The 25,935-nt window shown below is 37.8% G+C and overlaps 2 protein-coding genes across 7 annotated transcripts in view; one reads left to right on the forward strand and one right to left on the reverse strand.

The window, feature by feature from the left end:
• The window catches only part of megf6a (multiple EGF-like-domains 6a), a 42,414-nt gene extending 25,870 nt beyond the window's left edge, over window positions 1-16,544 (forward strand). For 2 of the 4 annotated variants that reach the window (XM_065285939.2, XM_065285942.2), the window contains 20 exons: window positions 1,551-1,676; window positions 2,448-2,579; window positions 4,984-5,112; window positions 6,001-6,132; window positions 9,152-9,280; window positions 9,361-9,489; window positions 9,679-9,807; window positions 10,178-10,306; window positions 10,604-10,732; window positions 11,943-12,071; window positions 12,680-12,808; window positions 12,914-13,045; window positions 13,836-13,964; window positions 14,081-14,209; window positions 14,365-14,493; window positions 14,887-15,015; window positions 15,110-15,238; window positions 15,311-15,439; window positions 16,193-16,321; window positions 16,406-16,544. In XM_065285939.2, coding sequence (XP_065142011.1) covers window positions 1,551-1,676; window positions 2,448-2,579; window positions 4,984-5,112; window positions 6,001-6,132; window positions 9,152-9,280; window positions 9,361-9,489; window positions 9,679-9,807; window positions 10,178-10,306; window positions 10,604-10,732; window positions 11,943-12,071; window positions 12,680-12,808; window positions 12,914-13,045; window positions 13,836-13,964; window positions 14,081-14,209; window positions 14,365-14,493; window positions 14,887-15,015; window positions 15,110-15,238; window positions 15,311-15,439; window positions 16,193-16,321; window positions 16,406-16,425 — 2,477 coding nt within the window. In that variant the 3' untranslated portion in view covers window positions 16,426-16,544. The remainder of the gene's footprint in view (window positions 1-1,550; window positions 1,677-2,447; window positions 2,580-4,983; window positions 5,113-6,000; window positions 6,133-9,151; window positions 9,281-9,360; window positions 9,490-9,678; window positions 9,808-10,177; window positions 10,307-10,603; window positions 10,733-11,942; window positions 12,072-12,679; window positions 12,809-12,913; window positions 13,046-13,835; window positions 13,965-14,080; window positions 14,210-14,364; window positions 14,494-14,886; window positions 15,016-15,109; window positions 15,239-15,310; window positions 15,440-16,192; window positions 16,322-16,405) is intronic. The other 2 variants (XM_065285940.2, XM_065285941.2) reach the window with 2 other exon arrangements.
• A 4,043-nt stretch (window positions 16,545-20,587) lies between these two features.
• kcnab2b (potassium voltage-gated channel subfamily A regulatory beta subunit 2b) overlaps window positions 20,588-25,935 on the reverse strand; it is a 90,659-nt gene continuing 85,311 nt past the window's right edge. For all 3 annotated transcript variants that reach the window (XM_065285946.2, XM_065285944.2, XM_065285945.2), the window contains 4 exons: window positions 24,372-24,466; window positions 23,792-23,912; window positions 20,840-20,928; window positions 20,588-20,724 (listed from right to left, as the gene is read on the reverse strand). In XM_065285946.2, coding sequence (XP_065142018.1) covers window positions 20,635-20,724; window positions 20,840-20,928; window positions 23,792-23,912; window positions 24,372-24,466 — 395 coding nt within the window. In that variant the 3' untranslated portion in view covers window positions 20,588-20,634. The remainder of the gene's footprint in view (window positions 20,725-20,839; window positions 20,929-23,791; window positions 23,913-24,371; window positions 24,467-25,935) is intronic.

Below are 25,935 nucleotides of genomic sequence, written 5' to 3' on the forward strand. Positions count from 1 at the left end.
ATTATGGTCAAGCATGCGCCCTTAAAATAGCATAATGAACCACGCGCAATGCGCCACTGACTTTAGACTAGTTTTTTTTGTGTCAGTGGCGCAATTGTTTTTTGAAACTGCAAAATAGCATCAGGGATGGTTTGCGCCGGAACACGCCTCTTTTTTTGCCCTGAACCGCCCAGAGAGCGCAAGTTCATTCCCTAGTTTGCCGACGTGCGTCTGTGGAGGGAAAAACCCGCTGTGCGCCGGTGCAAAATACAAATGATACATGCGTCACTGACAAAGTCAATTGCCCTGGGTGCAAGATAGGGCCCGTCGTGTTCCTGCTCATGTTAATCTTGAGTACCTTTAGAGTAGTATTGCATCCTTCATATCTCTGAAAAATCTTTAGTTTTATCAGATGTATTGCTACTTTCCCAAAAAACCTAAGCAAAACATTATCCCACTATCTCTGGACAACTTATGATTCCCTTTATGTTCATGTCATTTGCATTATATGCACTTACGCTTGACAACATAACACAGACATGTGATGCAGTACTTACCAGCCTGCTACACATGACCCGGTTGGGACCGCCCCATTTCAACGAAATCCAGCTTTAAACAAACACTTTGTTAAAAAAAAATGTGTCTTTCGTGTCAGCTCTTGGTTGGTGTGTGCTATTCCCGGTGAAGTGCACATATAAGGACTTCCACTGTACTTCCAGCACTGAAATTGCCCATTAAAGAAATTGTTAAGTATAAATCTTTCATGTTAAAAAAAAGTTTTTTGAAACTGGTACGAACCCTGGCGAAGTGCGTTCGGCACAGTCATAAGTCCAAATGCTTGTCATCCATTAGAGATTTTTTTCAAGTTTGGTACTTTTCAACTACTTTCACTGCCAGCATTCCTTAACTCATCAATAACAACAATATGAAAACTCCTGCCTAACAAATTTCAACCATGTATAGTTAGACAAATAAATAGTTTCATTTTTAAATAAAAAACACATTCCTTTCATTAGTGATGTCAAAGTTTATGTATCCAATCAGAGTCTGGTATTCTGGCCCAAAACATTCATCACTTGATAAAAAAAAAAATTATGACTTATACCAAGGGGCTGTTGAATGGTTTATTCTGACTGGTTGAGAAATGTTCAACGGGTATGCATTATTTTTCAATAAACGCACACCTGGCCTGTCAAATGTCTTAAAATAACCACCAGAGCAATGTCTTAGCAATGTCTGTGGTAACCATATAAGCCGAAAAATTGACTCCGATCCTTTAAATTATTTGAAAATAATGAACACCTGATTAACGTTTTGCCGCATTATCACCTTGGTTGTGCGTTATTTTTGAATAATTCAATGGTGCGTCATTAATTATTCATTACATGTCCTCATTCTCAACATCCAAAATCTTAATAATGTTCGATGCTCAATTTTAAGTACTTTTTTGCACTAAACAGTTTTGGTGACTACCTGATGTTCAGTATAAAATCTGTTTACTTCTCTAACTACAGGTTTATTTCACCACTGACATCATTCTGTAACAAAATGTATTGAACTGACTTTAACAGAGTGTCCTGTGGGACAGTTTGGAGCTGGATGCTCCCAGTCTTGCCATTGTAATGGAGCCCCATGTGACTCTGTAACCGGACAATGCCACTGTCCCGCCGGGCAGACAGGAGAACACTGTGAGAAAGGTACGAATGCCACATTGTGAAATACTGACAAGCAGAAATAATAGTATAGACAATGTAGTATAGTATCATGCAATGTTGTTGAGTTTGTACTGTAGGTAAGACAACGATCATGTTCAGTTATCCCAAATGTATCTGGAATCACAATTTACGTGCCATTTTCTCTGAACCGTATTAAACAAGACAATCTGAGCTCTAGCCATGTTTAGGAAAGAGGCGAAAATTGTTTTGCCATTAATGGGTTTTCATTCTGTTCTGTTTTGGAGTTGAGGATGTAGTTTTAAATGGAGAAATTACTGTTGAGGTCTATTATTAGTTACAGTTTGCCGGGCCAAACATCACAGACCTAAATGTGGTTATGAAAGTCTCCTCACGGGCCACTTGATTAGAGGAAAGCATGAGAACATAATGAGATATACTGTAGTGCGGTACAGAAAGACAGAAGTCAAGCTGTGCCACTGGACAGTTAACAAGCCGGCAAGGACTATTAGCTGTAAATGAGCAGTCTGTGACTTCCAACTGAGTAAAAGTATATGTGTGTGTGTGGTTATATATATATATATATATGTGTGCTGTGATAAGTTCCTATTATTAAGAAATTTTCGGTCATATACAGTATGGCCTTTATATTTAGATTTGGCATTTAATAGCCTTGGAAATAAAAAGCACCTTTTTGAAAAATAATCATTGATGTACATTTTATTACAAGCATATTTTTAACATGATCTCATCAATGTAATGGAGCATAGGATAACTTGTTAAATTTATTTTCAGACTGTGAAGAGGGTCGATGGGGTCTGGGTTGCACAGAGCTGTGCCCTGAATGTGACAATGGTGGAGTGTGTGACAAACAAAATGGATCATGTGTTTGTTTGCCAGGATACATGGGAAATCTCTGTGAGAATGGTGAGCTCGGCATTTGTTTTTATTGAATCTTAATCTAAACCTTTAGGGGCAGTTTTCAACAGGGTTAAGATTAATCCAGGACTAGGCCTTAGTTATAAAAGGACATTTAAATACCGGTAGTTTTTACAAACATACTTTGCAAAAAACAATGGAACTATAATGTATCTTAAGATATGTCAGTGCAAGGTTTTTTAAAATGAAGGCAGATCAAACATGCATTTAAGTTGGGACTACAATAAGCACTGTTTGGGAAACCACCCCTTAGGCCTGGTTTCACAGACAGGGCTTAGATTAAGCTAAGGGGCTGTTTACACTTGGTATTAAGATGTGTTTTCATCGATCGGATCACAAGGGGACGAGAGAGAGACATTACGTTTACACCTGGTATTTAAATCCGTCTCTTTTGTCCACTTTCGGCCGCTTCTGTCTGTGAGGGGACGGTCCGTGAGACGGTGGGCGAGTCTCTCTGCTGTCATTTAAACCCGAGCGGGAGTAATTATGAGTTTATATGGACACAAACTAATATTATGTCGAAGTCCGCTGCTTGTTTAGCAAGTATACATGCTGCACAGTGTTTTGTACGTGTGTATGTTAGAGCTTTCTCTGAATTTTCAGCGCAATTGATGAAATAGGATCGCGCAACTTTCACGCTTTCAAAACGAAACTACGGAGAACACCCGCAGTAGTTTTATCAATGAAAGGCTAAAAATAGCGCTGTTCACCGTGTGTTCACGCCAGAATTCAAAAAAAGACGTAAAACTTGTGTTTAATACCTCAGATTAGATAAATGGGCGGAGAGAAGGCGGTCGCGTGTGGCTGTTCGAACACATTCAACCACATATGCGTTCCGCAGCTCCAAAGCAATCCGATCGAAAGTGGTTTCGACTACCTCTGGATGTGGTCGAAAGTGGACGCGTTCAAAACGTTTTGAACACCGTTTACACCTGGCATTAACGTCGTCCACTTGTGATCCGATCGACGAAAACGCATGTTAATGCCAAGTGTAAACAGCCTCTAAGATTTGGCCTTAGCAAAATTAGGACATTTAGACTTTTATAAATGTGACTTATGAAAACATTAATGGAGTGCATCCTGGGATAAACAGTTGGACTGATCAATTTTAAAAGGTGTCAAGTTGTTTTTATTAAAGACAGTTAAAACAACCAGCTCCTAATGTTGTTAATTTCATTTCATCAGACCTTTATTTTATATCTAACAGTCATTGATTTAAATGAAACTGAATAAAAATCGTTTATGACAACTGTCATTAAGTGTTATTTGTTCAATTGTGTAATTTTTTATGTAAAGATGACATTATTTGAGATGTCTTTGTTATGAAAACTTGACATTAACCAATACATCATAATTTGTCATGACAACTTGACATTACCAAAACAACATAACTGACCACTTTTACAAGTGATACAAATTGAATTTCTCATTTAGTTTTATAACAGCTTCAAGAATATTTTTCTTGACCTCAACTATAGTGGTACAAATATAATTTGTCATTAAAATGTCATTAAGTGTTAATACTCTGTCAAATAATTTTAGGACAGCGTCATAAATACGCTTCAGTTTATAATGTTTTTTTAAGTTTCCTCCAGTTGTTAGAGAAATAAAATCAATCATCCAATAATAATTAAAATTATAAAATTATATTTTATTGCATTTGGAGAACGATTTACCTAAAATTAAATGAAAACAGTACAATAATGGGTTTAACCATGCGGCGTTGGTTCCATATTGCTGCAAAGTGAATTACTATAAATTAAGTTGATTAAATGTTTTGTTCGTTTTTTTCTTTTATGTCAGAAAATTTCAGAACCCTCTGTTAGAGGAAGAACAAAATCTGTTATTTGTCAGATTTTATGTATTGTCCACATACATAAAGTTAAGTATAATCTTTTGACGTGTCTGTTGCATTTTGTTAAAGTATTTAAAATTATTTGACATAGTATTAATACTTAATGACATTTCAATGACAGTTTAATGTAATGTTAAACCATAAAGATAGGTAGTTTCTTAAGTTTGACAATTATTCTGCTATGTCATGTTTATGACAGATTTATGACAAGTTATGATGTATTGGTTTATGTCAAATGATCATAACAAAGACATTTCCAACAATGTCATCTTTGCATTAAAATGTCATAACTGAACAAATGACACTTAATGACAGCTATTGTTTATATTAGGCCAGGATTGGACCTTAGTTATATTATATACTGTACAAAAACACTAATGGTGTGCATTTTGAGGCAAAACAAATGGTCCCCTATATGTAACTGAAATGGGTGTCCTGAAATATCCCATCTGACAGCCACATAATCTATAAACAGCAGGCAAAATGTGATCTGTTTAAATAACATGATGGCTAATATTGTTTTTATTTGTCTTTTAGTCTGTCCAGCTGGACACTTTGGCCTCGGCTGTCAGTTGCACTGCTACTGTGAGAACGAAGGGCAATGCCATCATGTGACTGGTTTCTGTGCTTGTAAGGATGGTTGGACAGGGCCCAACTGTGGAAAAGGTAAAGCCTCCTCTAAAACCACATTTTTTACCTCTATTCTTGTTAATAATACATCTTATTAGATGATTTACAAGCCCATGCCACCCATTTCTCACATTCATCGTGTGAATACACCACTAGTGACTTCATCTTCAACTAAGGACTATAAGTCATACATCTGTCTTCATCTCTGTGATCTCAGGCTGAATGTCAGACAGCCTCCCTGGCAACTTTAAAAGATGCTGTGAGATCTGTGTTTGATAACCAATCACCTCAAGCTCAGTTTTCACATGTTTTGTCTCTTTTCACTCAACACCTCCCAATGCCAAGTAATACTGAGTTATCCTGAAGGACCAGCTGACCTTTACTGATCTCATTCAGTCTTGCCTCTTCATGCCCTATAAAATAAAAGAATTCCAGCTCCACCCAACTTATTGTTCTTGCTTTACTGTATTTGGTAAAGAATTTTCCACTTAATGGATTTTGTTTAATCTTCTCTAATGTTATTCCTTTACATGCTTCTCTTGCTGAAAAAGATTTTTATTAATAGTTTTTTATTTTTTGCTTCTTTTCCAGTACAATATCGAAACATTTAAAATTAGATATTAATTAGCTTGCTTTTTAAGAATATACCTTATTTTTTCTTGCTTTAGGAATAAAATAACAAAATTAAGTGTGGTTTATACTTGAATATAAAAATTATATGAAAAGTAAAGTACTAAAGAAATGTCTATTGCCCTTAGTGGAGACATTATACTACAAAACACCTGCTATGAAAACCCTAATTTGTTATAAATAAGTTTCCTATTTTTTTTACTTAAAATACCTTTTCAGGACATGTATTGGTATGGTTAGGTAATAATGTAAGTAAAGGTATTATTTGATGTAACGGTGTATATTCTGTGGCAGTGTGTGAGGTGGGACGCTGGGGACCGAAGTGTGCCAACCTGTGTGACTGCAGGAGCAATGCTGGAAGCTGTGACCCTGTCACCGGACATTGTCATTGTGAAGCAGGATATACAGGACCACGATGTGATCAAAGTATGGAAGTAACACTTTAATGGTTCTGTTCTTACAGTATGAGCAGTTTCATTTAGATAAAGCCAAGACTTTAAAGAGCACCTATTGTCCGATTCACCTTTTTACATTTCCTTTGGTGTGTGTGTGCTAGTACATGTTAATGATATGCAAAAGGTACAAACCCTAAAGTAAACGATGACGCGAGTTAACGTCTCCAACGTAAATCTTTTTCTTGGGCTACAACAAACACATGGATTGTAGGCAACAGTTTACTTCCTTGGATTGGTGATGTAGACAAGACCGACATTATCATAATTCCTCCCACTTCAGACTCACAGCCTGTAAGTTAACTCCTGTTAGCATTGCATTGTGACCGAATCTTTCAAACATGGTAAGGAGCATCACATTTTTAGCTGACGTCAGAGGTATTCAGGTCAATCACAACGTACAGATTAGCTGGCCAATCAGAGACAGAGCTTTTCAAATCCGTGCGTTTCAGGAAGAGAGTGAAATCTGGAGCTATAAAAATGTACGGTATTTGGAAAATAATGTGTTTTTAAACCAAAAACCATGCAAAAACATTATATTATACGAAAAACACAAAAAAAGTTTTTAGCAATGAAAGGTGCTCTTTAAGTAATTCGTCTATAAGCGTAAATGTGCATTGTGGGACTTTAAGCACCATCTAGGGGTGAGACTGATTCGAAATGCATAGTGAAGCTATGGTAGCCGCCACAGGACATACACGTCACCGTATCATGACAACAAAGTAACAAATTGCATTTATGTCAAGTAGAGATGCACCGATAGTATTTTTTTGGGTCGATACCGATTTAAACAGACAACTTCTGGCCGATGCCGATACCGATATTAAACACTTGTATACACTACTATACAGCTGGTCTATTAGCTAGTTTATTTCTGCATCAAATTATTTTTACCGAACATGGATTGCATCTAATTAACATTCAACTGACCAACATAATAAGAGAGGCACAAATTAAGCTAAAACATATATAATAAGACAACATGACAACCTTCAAAGGTGGTTTTTACGGTGGCCCTGAAGTGCAAACCACAAAAACTAATTACTAAACAACAACAACAAATTCAAAAACAGCACAACAAATTAAAAAACACTGCAACAAATTAAAAAACAACAGCAAGTTAAAAAAAACACTACAGCAAATTAAAAAACACAACAAAAAATTAAAAAACACTACAACAAATTAAAAACACAACTACAAATTAAAAACCACTACAACAAAATAAAAAACCATAACAAAATAAAAAGCAAAACAGCAAGTTAAAAAAAAACACTACAACAAATTAAAAAACACTACAACAAAATAAAAAACCATAATATATAAAAAAAACACTACAACAAATAAAAAAAACACTACAACAAATTAAAAAACACTACAACAAAATAAAAAACAACTACAAAATTAAAAACACTACAACAAATTAAAAACACAACTACAAATTAAAAAACACAACAACTAATTAAAAACACAACTACAAATAAAAAACACAACTACAGTAACCTACCAGAAGAGGTAGGTACCAGTGGGCAACATGAGACTTCGCTGACTGGACGACAGTGCAGTTCGGCTTTTGAACCGGAAGTTATTCTTCCTGTAGCGCGTGGTTTGGAGAGGAGGAAGGACAGCAAAATGTTTTGCCCAAACTGCAGAAAAGAATTGGTTGAGCCGTCCCCGAACTTCTGCAGATGCTGTGGCAAAAGGCTTAAAGAAATATCTACCATCGGAGACACCCAACAACCTTCGAGTAAGTTAATAAGAATAGTGTAATGCTTACGTTGCTTGTGGAAGTAACGTTAGCTTACTACTATCGTTAGTGGTTTTCAGACCGTACCCTTAGCCGGCCCCAGCAGCTGCTACGTTTGGGTCATCTGTAACACGCATGATGAAAAAATGAGCTACAGGAAGAATAACTTCCGGTTCAAAAGCCGAACTGCAGTGTCGTCCAATCAGTGATGTCTCATGTTGCCCACTGGTACCTACCTCTTCCGGTAGGTTAATGTAGTTGTGTTTTTTAATTTGCAGTTGTGTTTTTAATTTGTTGTTGTGTTTTTTTATTTGTAGTTGTGTTTTTTAATTTGTTGTAGTGTTTTTTATTTTGTAGTTGTTTTTTATTTTGTTGTAGTGTTTTTTAATTTGTTGTAGTGTTTTTTTTTCTTGCTGTTGTGTGTTCTATTTTGTTATGGTTTTGTATTTTGTTGTAGTGTTTTTTAATTTGTTGTAGTGTTTTTTTAACTTGCTGTTGTGTTTTCTATTTTGTTATGGTTTTTTATTTTGTTGCAGTGTTTTTTAATTTGAAGTTGTGTTTTTTTTTATTTGCTGTAGTGTTTTTTAATTTGTTGTGGTGTTTTTTATTTTGTTGTAGTGTTTTTTTAATTTGTTGTTGTTTTTTAATTTGTTGTTGTTTAGTAATTTGTTGTTGTGGTTTGCACTACAGGGCCACCGTAGGTTTTTGTTATTCAGCATTTCTTTTATAAACAAGTTTAACTCATTTTTTTTTTTTTTACATATAATGGATTTCTTTAATAAACATAAATAATGCCAGTGCTATTGCTTTAAACAGTATAAATATTGCTACTTCAAAAAAAGTTGGACTTCTTTTCCCCCACTAAAGTGCAGTCTGTCTCTTTTATTGTCCAAGACATTTGAGCCAGCTCAACAAAGATTTTCGGTCGGTGCTTAAGTATAGTGCACACCAGAACATTAAATCATTTTAATTGAACAACAGACATGCAACTCATTGCCTTTATGCAGTTAATTAATAAACAATCGGTATCGGCCTTTCTCGTGCTTTTGCCGATATGCCGATGGTTTCAAATTCATCAAAAATCGGCCGATAAATATCGGTGGCCGATACATCGGTGCATCACTAATGTCAAGAGATGCTTTTAAAAGTCCCACATTGCACCTTTAAGGGTTTTTTTTATTATTATTTTGCTTTTGCATTTCATTTAAAGGGAATCTTATACTGATTATGATGTTTCTGTGTTGTAAAGAGTGTCCTGATGGCTTCTATGGCCAGGGTTGCCATCACAGATGCCAGTGTGAAAATGATGCAGCTTGTGAGCATGTGGGCGGAGCCTGTACTTGTTTACCAGGCTGGACTGGAACATACTGTGAAAAACGTAAGTGGTTGTGTGTATAACTCTGGTTATATAACTCTCAAAAATGAACTTGCATGTGTATTCCTGTGTTTATTTAATAGCCTGTCCTGAAGGTTTTCACGGTCTAGAGTGTCAGCAGAAATGCCATTGTTTTAATGGTGGTAATTGTCACCCCATGACCGGAGACTGCCAGTGTCCGTCCGGCTGGGTCGGACCCTTGTGCAACAATGGTGAGTGGTTTACTGCCCTCAGCCCATACTCCATCCCATGATAATTAAATGTAATCGTTTGTATGTTCAAAGCATTCCATCTGTAAAATGATAAAGCAGAAATTTGTGGTTCCTGGATGTGCTACCACCTCGGACCCATAGTAGGCTACTACGGCTTTGATATATAAACCTGGTATCCGTCTTTCACAGCATGTGAAGTTGGCACATATGGGCCCGGCTGTAATCTGACCTGTAACTGCAACAATAATGCCACCTGTGACCCTACTGATGGCCGATGTGTGTGCAGAGCCGGCTGGAGAGGTCTCAACTGTGAACAAGGTGGTGTGTTTCATTTTTAAACCATGATAGTTTGGGAGCTGAAAATACAACATTGTCTCTTTATACTGATGTCTTAGTTTTAGAATAGTGATAAGGGTTTTTCTCTGTGGTTGTCAGAGCTCCCAACAACAAAATTTTGTTCAGTGTACGTGCCGAGAGCATTCGGTCGATATCATTATCTCAATTTTGACAGAGGTGGCGTTTAGTCGCGTTTGCATCTGAGCTCTTTATATATAAGAGCTGTTACTCACTGGGACCAGGGATTGAATCCAACCTGGGTCATATCCTGATTCCATTCCCTCTCTACCCCTTGTTTTCCTGTCTGTCTGTCTGTCTGTCTGTACTGTACTATCTTCTTGTATTTTTCCAGAATGCCCAGCTGGTTTTTATGGTGTTGGCTGCCACCAGCACTGCCTGTGTCAGAATGGAGGGTCATGTGACCGAATCAGTGGGTACTGCACATGTCAGAGCGGCTGGACTGGAGTTGCTTGTGAACTGGGTGACTAGTCTTGCACATAGTACCAATTAAAGTAATACACATACTTCAATACTGTAATGTAGACGTTTTTACATTTATGCATTTGCCAGATGCTTTTATCCAAAGTGACTTTCAGTGCATTCAAGCTACAGTATGCATTTTTATCTCTATGCGTGTTCCCTGGGAATGAAACCCTTTATCAACTGAGTTACAGAAAACTGAACAAATGATAGCAACTACAGCAGTTTAGCAAACCTGACAGGAATGCTTTATATTTTTTTGATATATTGCTATCTAATTTATGTATTTTGTATCCAGAATGTGCTCCGGGACACTTTGGAATTGACTGTCAAAGCAAGTGTGAATGTGAGAATGGTGGCGCGTGTGACCGTCGGGATGGCAGGTGCTCGTGTCTGGCAGGCTGGGTTGGATCCCGCTGTGAGAGGGGTAAACAACCTCCTGGTATCTTATAATGCCTGCATCTTTATATATGTGACCCTAGACTACAAAAACAATCATGAGTAGCATGGTTATATTTGTAGGAAAAGCCAAAAATACATTGTATGGTTCAAAATGATCGCCTTTTATGCCAAAATCATCAGGATATTAAAGCAACACTATGTAGTTTTTTTTTACCTTAAAATAATGCCCAGCCCATGCGCGACCAACGACCACCGGCTGAACCAGTTTAATCCGTTTACCCGCTTCCTATCCCTTCCGTGTCTCTCTCTCTCTCTCTCTCTCTCTCTCTCTCTCTCTCTCTCTCTCTCTATATATATATATATATATATATATATATATAAAAATATTAATTTCTCCCTAGGGTTTTTTGTCCTTCTAGGATTTTTTCCCATTGGGTTTTTTCCTAGGGGGTTTTTCAGTCCCAGGGAGAGTCAGCCAACTTTGGCTTAACTTAGCACTTTACTGTATACGTTACATTATTAATACGCTCGCTTACACAGTTATAATAATCAAATTTTCCAGCTCCCCTAGAGTTAAACATTGTTTTTTTTACCGTTTTGGAATTCATTCAGCCGATCTCCGGGTCTGGCGGTACCACTTTTAGCATAGCTTAGCATAATCCATTGAATCTGATTAGACCATAATCGCAAATTTTAATTTTATGTCGGTCTTAGCATGCAATGTAACTACAGAAGATTCAAGTTTTAAATGGGTAACATTTCGAAACTCTTTGGTTATTTTTTAGCGCAATGCTAATGGTCTAATCAGATTCAATGTATTATGATAAGCTATGCTAAAAGTGGTACTGCCAGACCAGGAGATTGGCTGAATGGATTCCAAAATGGTTAAAATCAAATGTTTAACTCTAGGAGGCTGGAAAATGAACATATTTTTAAAAAAGTGAAGTGTCCCTTTAAGTAAAGATCATGTTTAATGAAGATATTTTGTAAATTTCCTACCGTAAATATATCAAACCTTTATTTTTGTGAGTGGATGCAGTTGCTAAGGACTTTATTTGGACAACTTTAAATGCAATTTTCTTAATATTAAATTTTTTGCACCCTCACAGTTTCAAATAGTTGGCCAAATATTGTCCTATCCTCCCAAACACTTATGACTGGTTTTGTGGTCCAAGGTCCCATATGCTAAAGATATGTTTAAGATAATATGCATTTATCTGTGTGTTTTTGGTCAGCATGCGAGGTAGGTTTGTATGGCCCAGGCTGTAAGGAGCGATGCAGATGTGATCATAATGCCCCATGTAACCACATCACTGGCACCTGCATGTGTCCAGCAGGCTGGAGAGGACCACACTGCGAGAAAAGTAATATTCACTGGACTGGATAAAAACACTTACTATTTACCAAGGAAGCGAATGTGGAAAAGTCTCATGCAATTTCTCTCTTTATATGAACGTAATTCATTAAAGTCGCCATGAAACGGAAGTAGCGATTGCCTTATTTTCCCCGTGGTGACGTATATCTCAGTGAAATGGCTTCTGAAATTAAATAAGGCATGTCTGGATTTGAATTTGTCCATCGAGATCTGATTGGATCATTTGAAGTTGGGTCGTATTGCTAATTGGTAATCGCTGCGATCTTCTCCCGGACCCCGCCCACCTGCCATACCATATGACTGGAAGTAAAAAGAGATCGTTTTGAGGAGGGGAGGAGATTTGCGTTTTTGATTAAAGATTATGAGAACACACTAATATTTTTTAAATAATGAAGCTCACAGATAAGTCATTTGTTCATAATACCACAATATTAAAAAATATATATAGTTTTTCAATTCAATTTCATTGCGACTTTAATGTTTCAAGGATATCCATATATTGGGGATTTCTATAGCTTTATAACAGCACTGGTCCGTCATGTACAATACTTCCCCCTGCTGGCGTACCTTGTGTAACTCAATTTTGCTTTTTTACAGTCTGTTTACCTGGTTGGTATGGGAGGCGATGCTCTCAGCGCTGCCTCTGTTCACGCGGCACTTCATGTAACCACGTGACCGGGCAGTGTGGCTGCCCACCGGGCTTTTCTGGTAACAGCTGTGAACAAAGTGAGTGCTTATTATTATTTTCTTACAAATGAAAGATTTGTTAACAGCACTGTTGTCTCTGCATGTCTTAAGAGATTCAGTGTTTTTCTATTGATATCTCTTCAGGGTGTAACCCGGGCACATTTGGACTTAACTGTAATCAGGTGTGTCAGTGCTCACAGGTTCATCAGCTCTGTCACCCTGTCACTGGTGTGTGCTACTGTGCTCCTGGTTACCATGGTGACAAATGTGATGCAGGTGGGCTAATCTTATATCCATCTTATCTAGGATAAGAATAGTTCACTTAAATATGAAAATTCTCTCATAATTTACTCTCACGCCATCCCAGATGTATAGTACTGTGCAAAAGTCTACCATGCCAGAATTAGATTTGTTGTATTTGCAATGTTATAGTGATCATACAGTATATAATTGTTTCTCTGTCTCTTATAATAGAATACATCCAGAAAATGTGTATATAGTATTAAAAACTGTATAAAATGTAAACTGATGTGTCAAGTACTATTTAGGATAAACTCCCCTTTCACTTGAGCAATAGCAGGAAACTGCAGGATCTCTTAAACCTAAATTAAATCCTAATTTCTAATTTTAAAGAAATTAACTTCATTTTCAAAAACGCTGTGTTAAGTGCCAAGAGAGGTCACATTAAACACAGACAATGCCTAAAGAAGACATATAATCCTGAACATTTTATTTTTGTATTTTTTTGTACATATTTTCTGTATTTTCTGTTTGTATCTTAATAAAATAGATTGAAACATTAATATTGATGGACATTTAAACTTCGAAAAAAAAGTCTGGTGGTGGTGGCCTAAGACGTTTGCACAGTACTGTATAGGACCTCCTTTGTTTCATTCCGAATCTATGGCATTATGTAGATCAGCAAGAAATTCACATAAATTTGGGTTGCTATGAGGGTGAGCAAATTATGAAAGAATATCCATATTTGGATACCTTAAATCTTTATACATTCCCAAATCTTTGCATTAAGCCTTTTCTACCCACGTTGCCTTGTTTTGTTATGTAGAGTGTGAAGCAGGGCAATATGGTCCAAACTGTGAGAGGAAGTGCCAGTGTCTTAATAACGGTGTGTGCAAGAGCACCACTGGCACCTGTACCTGCCCACCAGGATACATTGGACCGAACTGCAATATCAGTTAGTCACTGAGTTCTTCTGTAACATATTACAAATATGGTGTCGGATCATTTAGGAAATGTGACCAAATATACCGTACTTGTAGTTAGTAGTAACAGATTGTACTCTCTTTAAAGCTTGTCCAGCAGGGCGGTATGGTCAAGACTGTGCACGAGTAGCATTGTGTGACGAAGGAGCCAGAAGTGATCCGGTCACAGGCAGATGTGTATGCAGAGCGGGTCGACAAGGAGAGGACTGTGGTAAAGGTCATTACTTCTGCTAAACAGTTTGTTAGGTTAGGGTTGGTTTAGCAATAGATGAGAGACAATATTATTATCTTCATTCTGGTTTAAAAAAAAGAAAGTTTATGGGATTTTCTTGTTGATATAGTAAAGCAAACGTGTGTGTGTGTGTGTCTAAGGCTGCGCTGTGGGTTGGTTTGGCGAGGACTGCGCCCAGCGCTGTAACTGCAGTAATGGAGGAGTATGTGATGCAGTTACAGGGAACTGCTCCTGTGGGTTGGGCTGGACAGGTGATAGATGTGATAAAGGTGAGACGTTTATGTATACTTTCACCTAAACTTGACATGACTAATTACCCAAAAATGTGTACATAAGGGTTTGTCATTCTTGTAACTGTACGATAAAACAGTATCACACTATGATTAGGGCTGTGCAAAACTGATGGAGCAGCATTTATTACACAGACCCGTAGTTCACAGAGAAGCTAGACAAAATCGCATAGATTATCGGAGTCGATTTTCCTCGATTTTTTGCCTAGCTTCTCGGTGAACTACGGGTCTGTGTAATAAATGCCGCTCCATCTGAAAGCAGCTGATGGCGATTTAATACTAATCACTGAACCGGCTTTACTGAGGACACGCGCATGATAATCGCAGTCGATTTTTTGCACAGCCCTAACTATGATGCATTAATGTGTTTAGAGTGTCCCAGAGGCAGGTATGGAGCTGGCTGCCAGGAAGTGTGTGACTGTCGAAATGATGCCACATGTGACAGAGTTACAGGGGAGTGTCATTGTCTTCCTGGATACTATGGTCATCTCTGTGAACATGGTGAAAAAACAACACACCCTGTCTTTTTTTATCTCATTTAGCATCCTGACCACTACAGTCAATACTACTTCTTAAATGTTTGTTTTTTCTAAAGCATGCCCCCTTGGGTTTCATGGACATCGTTGTCAGCTTCTTTGCGATTGCCATGTCAATGCACCATGTGACCAAACCACTGGTCATTGCATCTGTCCTCCAGGTTACCAGGGACCTCGCTGCGAGAGAGGTACAGAACAGCCTCATGTGATATTTTTTAAGTAGTTCGGTTGCTCATGCATTGCCTTTGTTCTGTTTTTAGAGTGTGACCCAGGCAGATTTGGGTCCAGTTGTGCTCAAAGCTGCGACTGCGACATAGACTCACCATGTGACCCCATCAATGGCAGGTGTTTGTGTGCACCAGGAAAAACGGGACCTCGTTGTGATATAGGTGATTTTTGTTATTTAAAGTTCGGCCAAAAATGATATTAAACCCATGATTTACTCACCCCCAAGCTGTCGGAGTTGCAAATGTCCATCGTTTTTCAGACAAACATATTTTCGGATATTTTAGAAAATGTTTTAGATCTTTCAGTTGATTAAATGTAATGTTACGGGGTCCACGACCTTCAAGTCCAAAAAAGGTAGTTAGTCTGGAAGGTAGTTAATAAAGTTTTAAATATGGATATTTCTACAACAACACCGCGCGGATTACCCTCAGAAGACCTTTGTTTATCATCCTGGAGCCGTTTGGATTTATTTTGAGAAGGATGGACGCACTTTTTTGGACTTGAAGGTCGTGGACCCCGTAACATTACATTTAATCAACTGAAAGATCTAAAAATTTTTCTAAAATATCCGAAAATGTGTTTGTCTGAAAAACGATGGACATATGCAACTCGGACAGCTTGGGGGTGAGTAAATCATGGGTTTAATATCATTTTTGGCCGAACTATCCCTTTAAGTAATTATTTGGTTCTTTTGCATTGACCCATAACGTCAAATGTGACTCTGTCTATGAGATCTGTCTTATTTATTTCAATTTTGACATGACCTTAATCAATATTAAAGATATCATGGTTATATTTTCACAAATGTTCTTTACATTATGTAGGATGGTTTTATGTAGAAAACAAATCACAAATGACTTTAGCTGGGTTTTCACAGACTGAGTCACATATATTTCTTTTTAAACTCTCTTTAGATTGTGAAGTAAATAAGTTTGGCCCAGATTGCTTGGAAAGATGCGCATGTCACAATGGAGCTCAATGCAATCCACGCAACGGACGCTGCACTTGTCTGAATGGTTGGGTAGGACCAAGCTGCCAAGAAGGTCATTTTACTAGTAGTACAGTTACAGTAATTCACAATGACATCACACAATGTTTTCATCTTTCTCATTTCTCTTTGTTCACAGTGGGGATCACAAATAGATAGAGGTGGACTCCAAAAAATAAATAAATAAAGGCTCATCATATTATATCTTACCAGTATACTAATATTACAGTTTCATACCCAGTTCAGCCTGTATCTGATAGTACCTACAGGTATCTGTTGATACAACAGAGATGGAGACAGTAGCTGATTGAAAACTGACTGGGCTTGAATTTGTGAGTAGACCTTTGGCTAAAATTTTAGCCGGTTACTGAATTTTTGAACACTACAGCGTACAAACAACCATCATGACTTAAGCACAGAGTTTTGTGATGGATTTGTGTTAAATGAATATAATTCAACATTGAAAGCAATAAGAAGACAATGTTTTATATAAAAGCTCCTCCTGGATGAGGACATATACAGTTTTGTTGTTCTAAGCATCAGTCCTGCTCAGGGAGAACAAGCTTCCTGTTTATTTTCGCCTAGACTTATGTAAGTACAATGTCAATTTTTTGTTCAGGGAAGTTTTTTGTTTCAATTTAAGATTTGAAATGCATCTGTTAAATGGTAAATTTGATCATTTATGGTGTACATTTTGAAATAATATTTTGTCTTCTTTACAATGAAGGTAGAATTTGAACACAATGAGCAGATGTGTACAGGAACTTTTAATATACATGGTCTCTTTTTCAAGCATCACACTACATGAAATATTCCCTCTTGTTAATTTTTTTAATTAAAGAATATGAAACTGGACTCCTTACATATACATGTGTATATATACACCGATCAGCCATGACATTATGACCACCTGCTTAATATTGTGTAGGCCCCCCTTGGACCTGTCGAGGCATTGCCCACTTTTCCTGCTTCTACTACATTAACTTTGCGGACAAGTGTAGGTGATGTGTTAGAAGCAGAAAAATTGACAATGTCTCGACGGGTCAATGCCTCGATGGGTCAGGGCTGTTTTGCTGGCAAAAGGGGGGTCTACACAATATTAGCGTACGGATTTGAGCGATTTTGTCAAATTGTGATAGTAGCTAGACGACTTGGTTTACAGCATCTCCAAAACTGCAGTGGCTAGTACCTATCAAAAGTGGTCCAAGGAAGGAAAAGCGGTCAACTGGCGACAGGGTCATGGGTGGCCAAGGGTCATTGATGCAGGTGGGGAACGATCGAAGTCTGACCCCTGTGGTCTGATCTAACAGACGAGCTACAGTAATGTAGCTAAAATTACTGAAATAAGGAATGCTGGTTCTGATAGAAAAGTCTAGTGGAGTCCATGCCTTGACCGGTCAGGGCTGTTTTGGTGGCAGGTGGTCATCATGTTATGGCTGATTGGTGGTTCAAATGGTGTACTGTAAAGCATTTAATAACTGAGATTACTTATATACTGAACCTATTTTTTATTTGCTTTTTATTGATTTTGCTGCAGATTTTTTTTGTACAGTGTTTATATAACTATGCAGTGTATAGTTTATATTTGTTAAGCATAATCTGCATTCCCCGAATGTAGACTACAACCTTATAATGATACAAATTTATGTAACAACATCAATGCCGATAAGTAAGCACTTGATTACAATAAAGCTTTTTTTACAGTCAGGTTTTATATTTAGTTAAAAAGTATTTTGTTGTGACTGACAAAGATAATGTTTTTATTGACATTTTTATGGAAGCTTTTGAATCTTTTGAGTGCTAAAATAGGCATTGATTTTTGTAAGAATTTACATTGACAACTGACATTGTGGCATTCTTTGTGCATTATAAAGATGTTTGTTGTAAAGTAAAAAAAACAGATTTGCCTTATTTTGTAGTTTGCACATTACGATTTCTGGTTTTCACCAAAATTGTGTTTTTCTTTGATGATTTTATATGTAGTGGATTGTGAAACATGTATTTTCATATTTTACCTATTGTTCATACAGTTAAAACAGTGTTATTTCTATGTGATGCGATACATTTTTGAACACAATTATACTTTGCATAAATAAATGTATGCCCCGCTATGACTTTTATGTCAAACAATAAAGACAACAAACACTTTTTTTTTTTGTAGAATAATTGATTTTTAATTTGTCATTTTAAAGCTGTACATATTTTCAGGCAATGTCATAAGCAATAGTTGTCAATGAAAAAATAAACAAAGGCAAATGTGATAATAGTAATTAAGCCAGTAAAGTATATATAATGTATAGAATCAAGTTATATACAGATTATCAAACCATTCCTTTATGTATCTACATATCGCTGCATTATTTGTCTACTTGTGTATATACAGAAACCATAACAGTAATGGTCGAATAAAAGTTATTCCAAAAACAGTCATCAATTCCTAGTAGGATATGTTAAACATTATAATTTCTTACTAAAATGACTTTTTTTTTGGTTTAATATTAGGCCATTTAAAAGCTTTACACTCAGAACACCAACAGTTTCTCATTTAATGACACCAATCGTCCTCATGAATAAACTGTATGTTGTACAGATATCAATAACAAAGTTATTATGGCTTCCTGAGCAAACACACTTAATACGATGTATTAATATGACAGCAGCTCATATAAGACCCAAAGCTTGACATACAACTAAAATCTCTCGATTAATAATGCAGACAGACAGACATGATTGGAAATAACACATATAAAGACAACATTTACAATGAGTCTCAGCTAATCCATCAAACTTAGGTTATCCAGCTGTGGCCTTTGGTTAAAATGATACTCTGTTCTGTTCCAATGTATTATTAACTCTATGTGGTTCAATCAACAGTCGAAATCTTCATATACAGTACAGGCCAACACTTTCATACACAGTTTATCCACTGAATTAACAGGCCATATTTGAAGGAATTGGTATATAAATGCAACATTTATTGAGACTAGTTTGAACCCTATAAACATAAGATTAATTCAAAAGGCCTCAATGGCAGCTGTAAATATTTATCAACACATATATGTACATTAGCATTGAATCTATCGTTAGTGAAGAACAATTATTATGATATTAACATTTAAATTATTTTTTAAAGCCTTTATTTAGTCCCCATATCAGCACACTCACTCTTACTATTCACAACCGACACCTTTAAAATGCCTTATTTCGGTTCAGATGAAACGCATGCTAAATAAATGGTTAACTGAATAAGGCATATATAACTCACAGACAAATAAATATTTTAATATTCATAGGCATAGTTTCATGTCTGAACAGAATAGACAAACTGCTGGAAGAATGTTTAAGGAAAACACATGCGTAATAACTTCTAGGATCCACTGCTGTGTAAATTTAAAGAGAGTAACATGATGATACTTTATGATGTACAAACAGCATCTTGCTCAGTAGAGGGAGCCACTGCCCATAACACAACAAAACCTTATCTACACTAACACACAAACACATGCACGCACCCACTCACACAAACACATACACCTTCAAAACAGATAAATAAACACAAAAAACAATCTAGTGCACTCAAAATTACACATCTATGATAAATAGATGGTGACAAATACATCATCACATGATCAAACATCTAGCATCATATATCTCGTGCTTTTTTAATTTATCTTGGATGGAAACAGCAGGACAGATGACACACAGAACTCTTTGGTTTCATCATCTCTATACTTAAATACTGAAAGCTGTATAGGGCCATTTTCTTCTTAAAAAAGCTTTGAAAGTAAGCTAGGTTTATGGACCCTTACAGATATTGCACATTTGTAGAGGCCTGTGTCTGACAGTGGTTTAATATTTCTGACAGTCTTACAACTGCTTGTAAACAAGCAGGATATTGGTTATCGATTTTGTCCATTCATATAACATTTGCGTTTATCAGTAAAGTGCTTCATCAGTACCATTAGTTTAGGGATACATTTTCTCCCTGTTAGCTTATGCGAATGCACTTTTCCAAAATGGAAGGAAAGCAGCACACGTGCATTGGCCGGTGGATCTCATGCATCTCTAGAATAAGTCTGGAACCCTAATAATGCACTTCTTTAGTGTTTACTACAAAGGGATGGAAGCGAGCGAGTGGTTTCTTTTTAGTGTTGGGACTGGCTGTTTATGGAGCCGTACTAGCTGATTTGTTCGTGAGCATGCTTCCGGTCTACCTGTGCGCATCTGTGCCGCTTCTCAGGCTAATATTACAGTAGCAGACTCCGAGTATTGTGCGGGTTGGCATCTCCTGAGGGACTCGTGACAGTGCTGGTCCCGTGTTTTATTCAGTCATAGTAAGAAGCAGGTCGACACAGTCAGAGTTTTCTTTTAGGACCTGTAGTCTTTTTTACTGTATGGCTTGTTGCCTAGTATACTGTCCACTTCGTGTATAATCGATGAAGATAACTTGGGAAGAACCTGAAAGTGTTTTATTAAAATCTGTTAGCATAACACATACACAGCTTTGTGTATGTACATTATCCTGCTGTGCACGGCACTGGGATGTAATATCTCGAGTGGTACAGGCACTCACCTGAATGGCTCCTATGTTCTCCATCAGTTGATCGGTGCTGGAAGCTCCCAGCAGCACACAGCTCACTCCCTCATTCCTCAGACACCACGCTAGTAAGGAAAAACATTTTCAGATTTGATACGGGTCTGTGTGTACTGTACCACATTTTCTGAATAATGTCTATCTAGACTTGAGTTCGAAACATTTTATCTATTTGATCGCAAAGGCAATGCCGGTAGATCGCACATAAGTTAACAGCTGCTCCACGTGCGAAATTGGCATTATGGTCTTAGAGTAATTGTGAAACATGCAGGTCTTTTTGAGTTGCTGCATCTTTTTTTTCAAATGTGTTTTTATAAATCTTATGCCAGGCCGCCGCAGCTCACAGCCATCTAACTTCCGAAATTCACCAGGATGCACATTCTTGCCTTCACACAGGATCCGATCCACGCGCACGGTGTGTGTGTGTGTGTGTGCGCGCGCGCGCGAACGAGTGAGAGAGAGAGAGGGAGCGTAGCGCTGATTTGTATGCTTCTGATACTGTTGTCGTTTTCTAGTTTGTTTCACTAAACCGCATCACCGCTATTTTAAAGGGAAACCAGGCAAGTCTGCGTAATATTTCTCTACGAGCTCCCCCTAGTGTCTGAAAGTAAATGCTTTCAAACACACTGTCGTAAAAACAAATTGTTGTCCCTCCCCCCTCTGAACCAAGTTTATCAGCTTATTTCCAATCCAGTTATGTTTCCCTTCCGTCAAGGGTTTTCGATGCTTCTTCCCTGGCTCTGCCATTTGCAACAATTGCTAGCCGTGTTTAGCTCGCCTGCCTCTGGCTGTTTCTCAATATGCGTTCTTCAGCGATCTTGCGTCCTTGTGTTCTCGCTCTACGTCATCATTAACAGTCGAAGTTCAATTCCAATTCTCAAGAACACAAGTACAGATGACGCGTGAAAATACCCGGATGATTTCTTGATATCGAGGATGCATCGAGTGCAGACTTGCGCGCTGAAATCTGGGGAGGTCAGGTGACCAACAGGAAGATCGCACACATCTCAATTCTCACAAGTGCGTTCTGTGTTCTTGTGACCTTCTGAGTTTGTTCTTCCGAGGTCGCCTGGCAAGATCAGTCTCCACGAGAACACAAGTCCGTTCTTTGCATTCTTGGAATTGAGAAACAGCCTCTGTGTTGTTTGCCGTAAAGTGATCCTGCTTCTCGCGATATCTGAGACTTTGCGAGACTGAAGGACACCGGGTCGGATACAGCGAAATTGCAAGTGGGGTATTCTTCCTACAGACGGTAGGGGCGGGCGAGAGAGTCTTAATTCGTCCGGTAATGAGTCATTTAACCATATACCGACTTACGAAGATGATTTATTAACATAAAAATGCTGCCTTGTGTTCCTTTAAGGAGTATTCGACATGTACTCAAGGATTTTGTTTAACTCCTAAAAAAGAATAGAGTAATGGTGACAGACCTAAATTCAATGTAGATATATATGCAGTATAGTCCTAACAAGCATTAAAAGTGTTATAAAAAAATTAACTGTGTTTTTAGCAGGTAGATCTTGTCGGCTTTATCATTTTAAAAGTAGATCACCACACAAAAAGTCTGGACACCCCTGATGTAGAAGTATAAACAAAAACTGCCACGTACCCTATGGTGTAAAGTGTACGGTGTATGTCAGGCGCAAAAAGTACAAATCAGGCAATAAATCCGATATAAACCTACAACAACATGCATGTACAACAAGTACAATATATTAAAATGTTCAACACTACACTCTTAGAAAGGATGTGTTCATTTTTACACATCTTTGTGCGTTAAGCTTTTGACACATTATGTGTCATTTTGTGTTAAAATATAACACAAGTTAACACAAAATGTGTTGTTTCAATAATAACACACAGACGGGTGGATTCTGGGACAACGCATTTAGTGTGTTGTCCCAGAATCAACACTAATGTGTTGTTTTTAACACATTCGTTCTAAGAGTGTATCTCATGGGAATTCTTACATATTTTATGAAGTGGCGGAATGTTTTAATATAAAGTGGGAACAAGGATTTAAAGTTGGTTACATCCAGTACATTTCAGAGAGGTGCGTCAGATACATAGCCATCATACTACAAAGACAAACACCAAGTGTCCTAGTTGCTGTTTAATGTTACTGAAAATATATCCTGTCTGCGGTAATCAGTCACCACTACCATACTGAACCCATCTCCTGCTGTTCCCCTGACCTTTACTGCTCTATTAGAAAAGGTTATGTATAAATTAAAAACTGTAACTGGTCTGTTGTGTCAAGGTTAGCTGATAAATGAAGAATAGAAGCAACAAAATCTCAAGCTATAGAGGTAAGTCTAGTATTTCCCTATACTGTACATTAAATAACTTATATGTTCAATTCGACAACCTCATTTGCAATTAATAATGCTTTTTCCCCCTTTAATTTAATGTAGTCATGAGATGATTGTTTTTTAAGCCTAACATGTTTTGCATAAGGACATATTTGTTGTTCCTTTGCAGCACAATGTCTGTTGGATATTAAAGATTATTCTTGCTGAAAAAAAAATTGATATTTGGACAGCGTGTGAGACCTGACATTGACGAGCTACGCTTTTCACTCAAAGTTGAATATTTTTCTGGCTTTCAGCGCAGAAAAAAAAAATACACCAGCTGCTGGCTTTTTTCGAAACAACTGAAAACGTACACCGGCATAAAAGCTTTGGTGTGCACTCCCCCTTAGACAGGAAGAAACTGGGACTTTGGCTATGTTTGGTTAAAAAAGTGTTCCTGTGCTCTGTTAAATTTAAACAGACACGATACTGTCTAACATCACACATCCAGACATTACACACAACAAGGTACAGGACAGGAGCAAGGGAGAGATCCAGAGGCAACACGCCCTGAGCTCCAGGCAGGCAAACAGACAGACAGACAGAAAAAGAGAGAGCAGCAGAGCCCGGGCAGATTTACCGATGGCCAGCTGGGGCAGCGTGCAACCCAGCCGCTCCGCAATGGCCTGCAACTCTTTCAGCTTCGCCTGCTGACGGCGGCCTTCCTCACTCAGGATCTTGTCCTTTAACCACTGGTAACCCTGTTTTAAACACACAGCACACCTGTTTAGAGAGCTTGGCACCCCGCCGGGTCGATGAACCACAGGTATAGCCGGAGGGACGACATTCATTGTGTTTGTGAAGCATTGACGGAATGGATCACACCTGCACACGTTTTATGAGTGGGTGCTGAAGGGTTGGGAAAAATATTATACTTCTCAAATCAAATGTTGAGAAGACAATTATCAGACAGTTGCTGTAGGCCTATGGTACACTGAATAGGGAACTTTATATGTAAATGCAGATAACCACCTCTATGCATCATTATTTCGCTTGTTACTTTTTACCAGCAGGACAATTAAATCAACAAAAAACACATTAGCACCCCTAATTTCATGTGGTATTGTAATTAATAATAAAAACCACCATTGACAAAAGTCAGGAGCAAGAGGAGTATTGGGGTACCACAGGTGGATTAGAGATGGTAACAGCAGTAATACCTTGAGAGAGGCTCGGGAGCATGGAGGTACACCGCTGTCATACTTCCCTGAGATGATCCCACAGGCCAGAGGAGACCAGGTCATAGCACCCACACCTGTGACGCCCCAGAGTGACAGACTATAAATGACAGGTTACAACCACTTCTCACACCTGGAGCTAAACATCATCATGCTTCACTGAATTTCAATTTCATCTAATTTCCAGATTCCTTTTTATGCTCTTTTGTAAAAATGTCATTCTTCCCCTTAAAATGATGTACAGGGGGTGACAGCATTTTATCAGTGCCAGCTCGTAAAAATCAAAGTGCCTGCTGCACACGCATCAAAACCGTTTATGATAAAAGAGACGCTCACGTTCACAAAATACATGCAAGACACTCCCTTAACAGATTACGCATGAGATTATGCGAGTATGGCAAACGCGAGCGTCTCTTTTATCATGAACCCTTTAGACGCATCTGCAGCAGGCACTTATTTTGACAAGACACGTGATGCACATAGGATCACTCGACATGCAGAACACATATTTAAAAAAAGTAACCACACACATGACGGGCAACATACATGTTGTGACAAACTTCGCATCAAGCGGCCTCGAAAAAAGAAGTCGCCGGCCGCCACTGCCTTTTATCAAGCACATTATAGATTTTTGGTGCAGCTTCCAGTTAAATTAAAACAGGTACAACAATTTTCCGCACACAAACAATTTCAGTTTAGTGAAACTTCGATAATGCATGTTTGACTTTATATAACGCTATGCACGCAGATTGCAGTATGGCATTAAAGATCACTTAATATGAGATATGCACTTTACAATATGCTGTTTTAATTGTGTGTCTTTTAAATCCTTGTAAAACCTGAACACTCATATTGGACAAGCTGTTGGCGTTTTCTGAGTAAACTGATATCACTTTGCGCAGACCACAACCGTCCAAAGACCACATTTTATTATCTTCCTTAATTGAGATTACCATTCTGAGGGTTGAAAAAAATAAGGTTGAGTTTCTTACCTTATACTGATATTACATTGGCCAGGCTTAAAGGAATATTCCATTTTCTTAAAAGAAAAATCCAGATAATTTACTCACCACCATGTCATCCAAAATGTTGATGTCTTTCTTTGTTCAGTCGAGAAGAAATTATGTTTTTTGAGGAAAACCTTGCAGGATTTTTCTTATTTTAATGGAGTTTAATAGAGCCCAACACTTAATACTTAATTCAACACTTAACAGTTTTTTTCAACGGAGTTTCAAAAGACTATAAACGATCCCAACGAGGCATAAGGGTCTTATCTAGCGAAACGATTGTCATTTTTGACAAGAAAAATAAAAAATATGCTCTTTTAAACCACAACTTTTCGTCTAGGTCCAGTCCAGTGTGATATATAAAACGCACATTTGCGGACCATTGTATACAATAAACTGACACACAGACATTAATTAGTATCAGTTGACATACAACAACGTAGGAACGGTCCTCTTTCAAACCCATTGGTAAACACTGGGGCGGAGTTTCGCGTTCTTCCTCTGTGACCTCTTGACATCATGACGTATTGCGTGGGGTC

Source organism: Paramisgurnus dabryanus, chromosome 21 (assembly GCF_030506205.2).
Source record: "Paramisgurnus dabryanus chromosome 21, PD_genome_1.1, whole genome shotgun sequence".
In the NCBI taxonomy this organism is placed as follows: Eukaryota; Metazoa; Chordata; class Actinopteri; order Cypriniformes; family Cobitidae; genus Paramisgurnus; species Paramisgurnus dabryanus.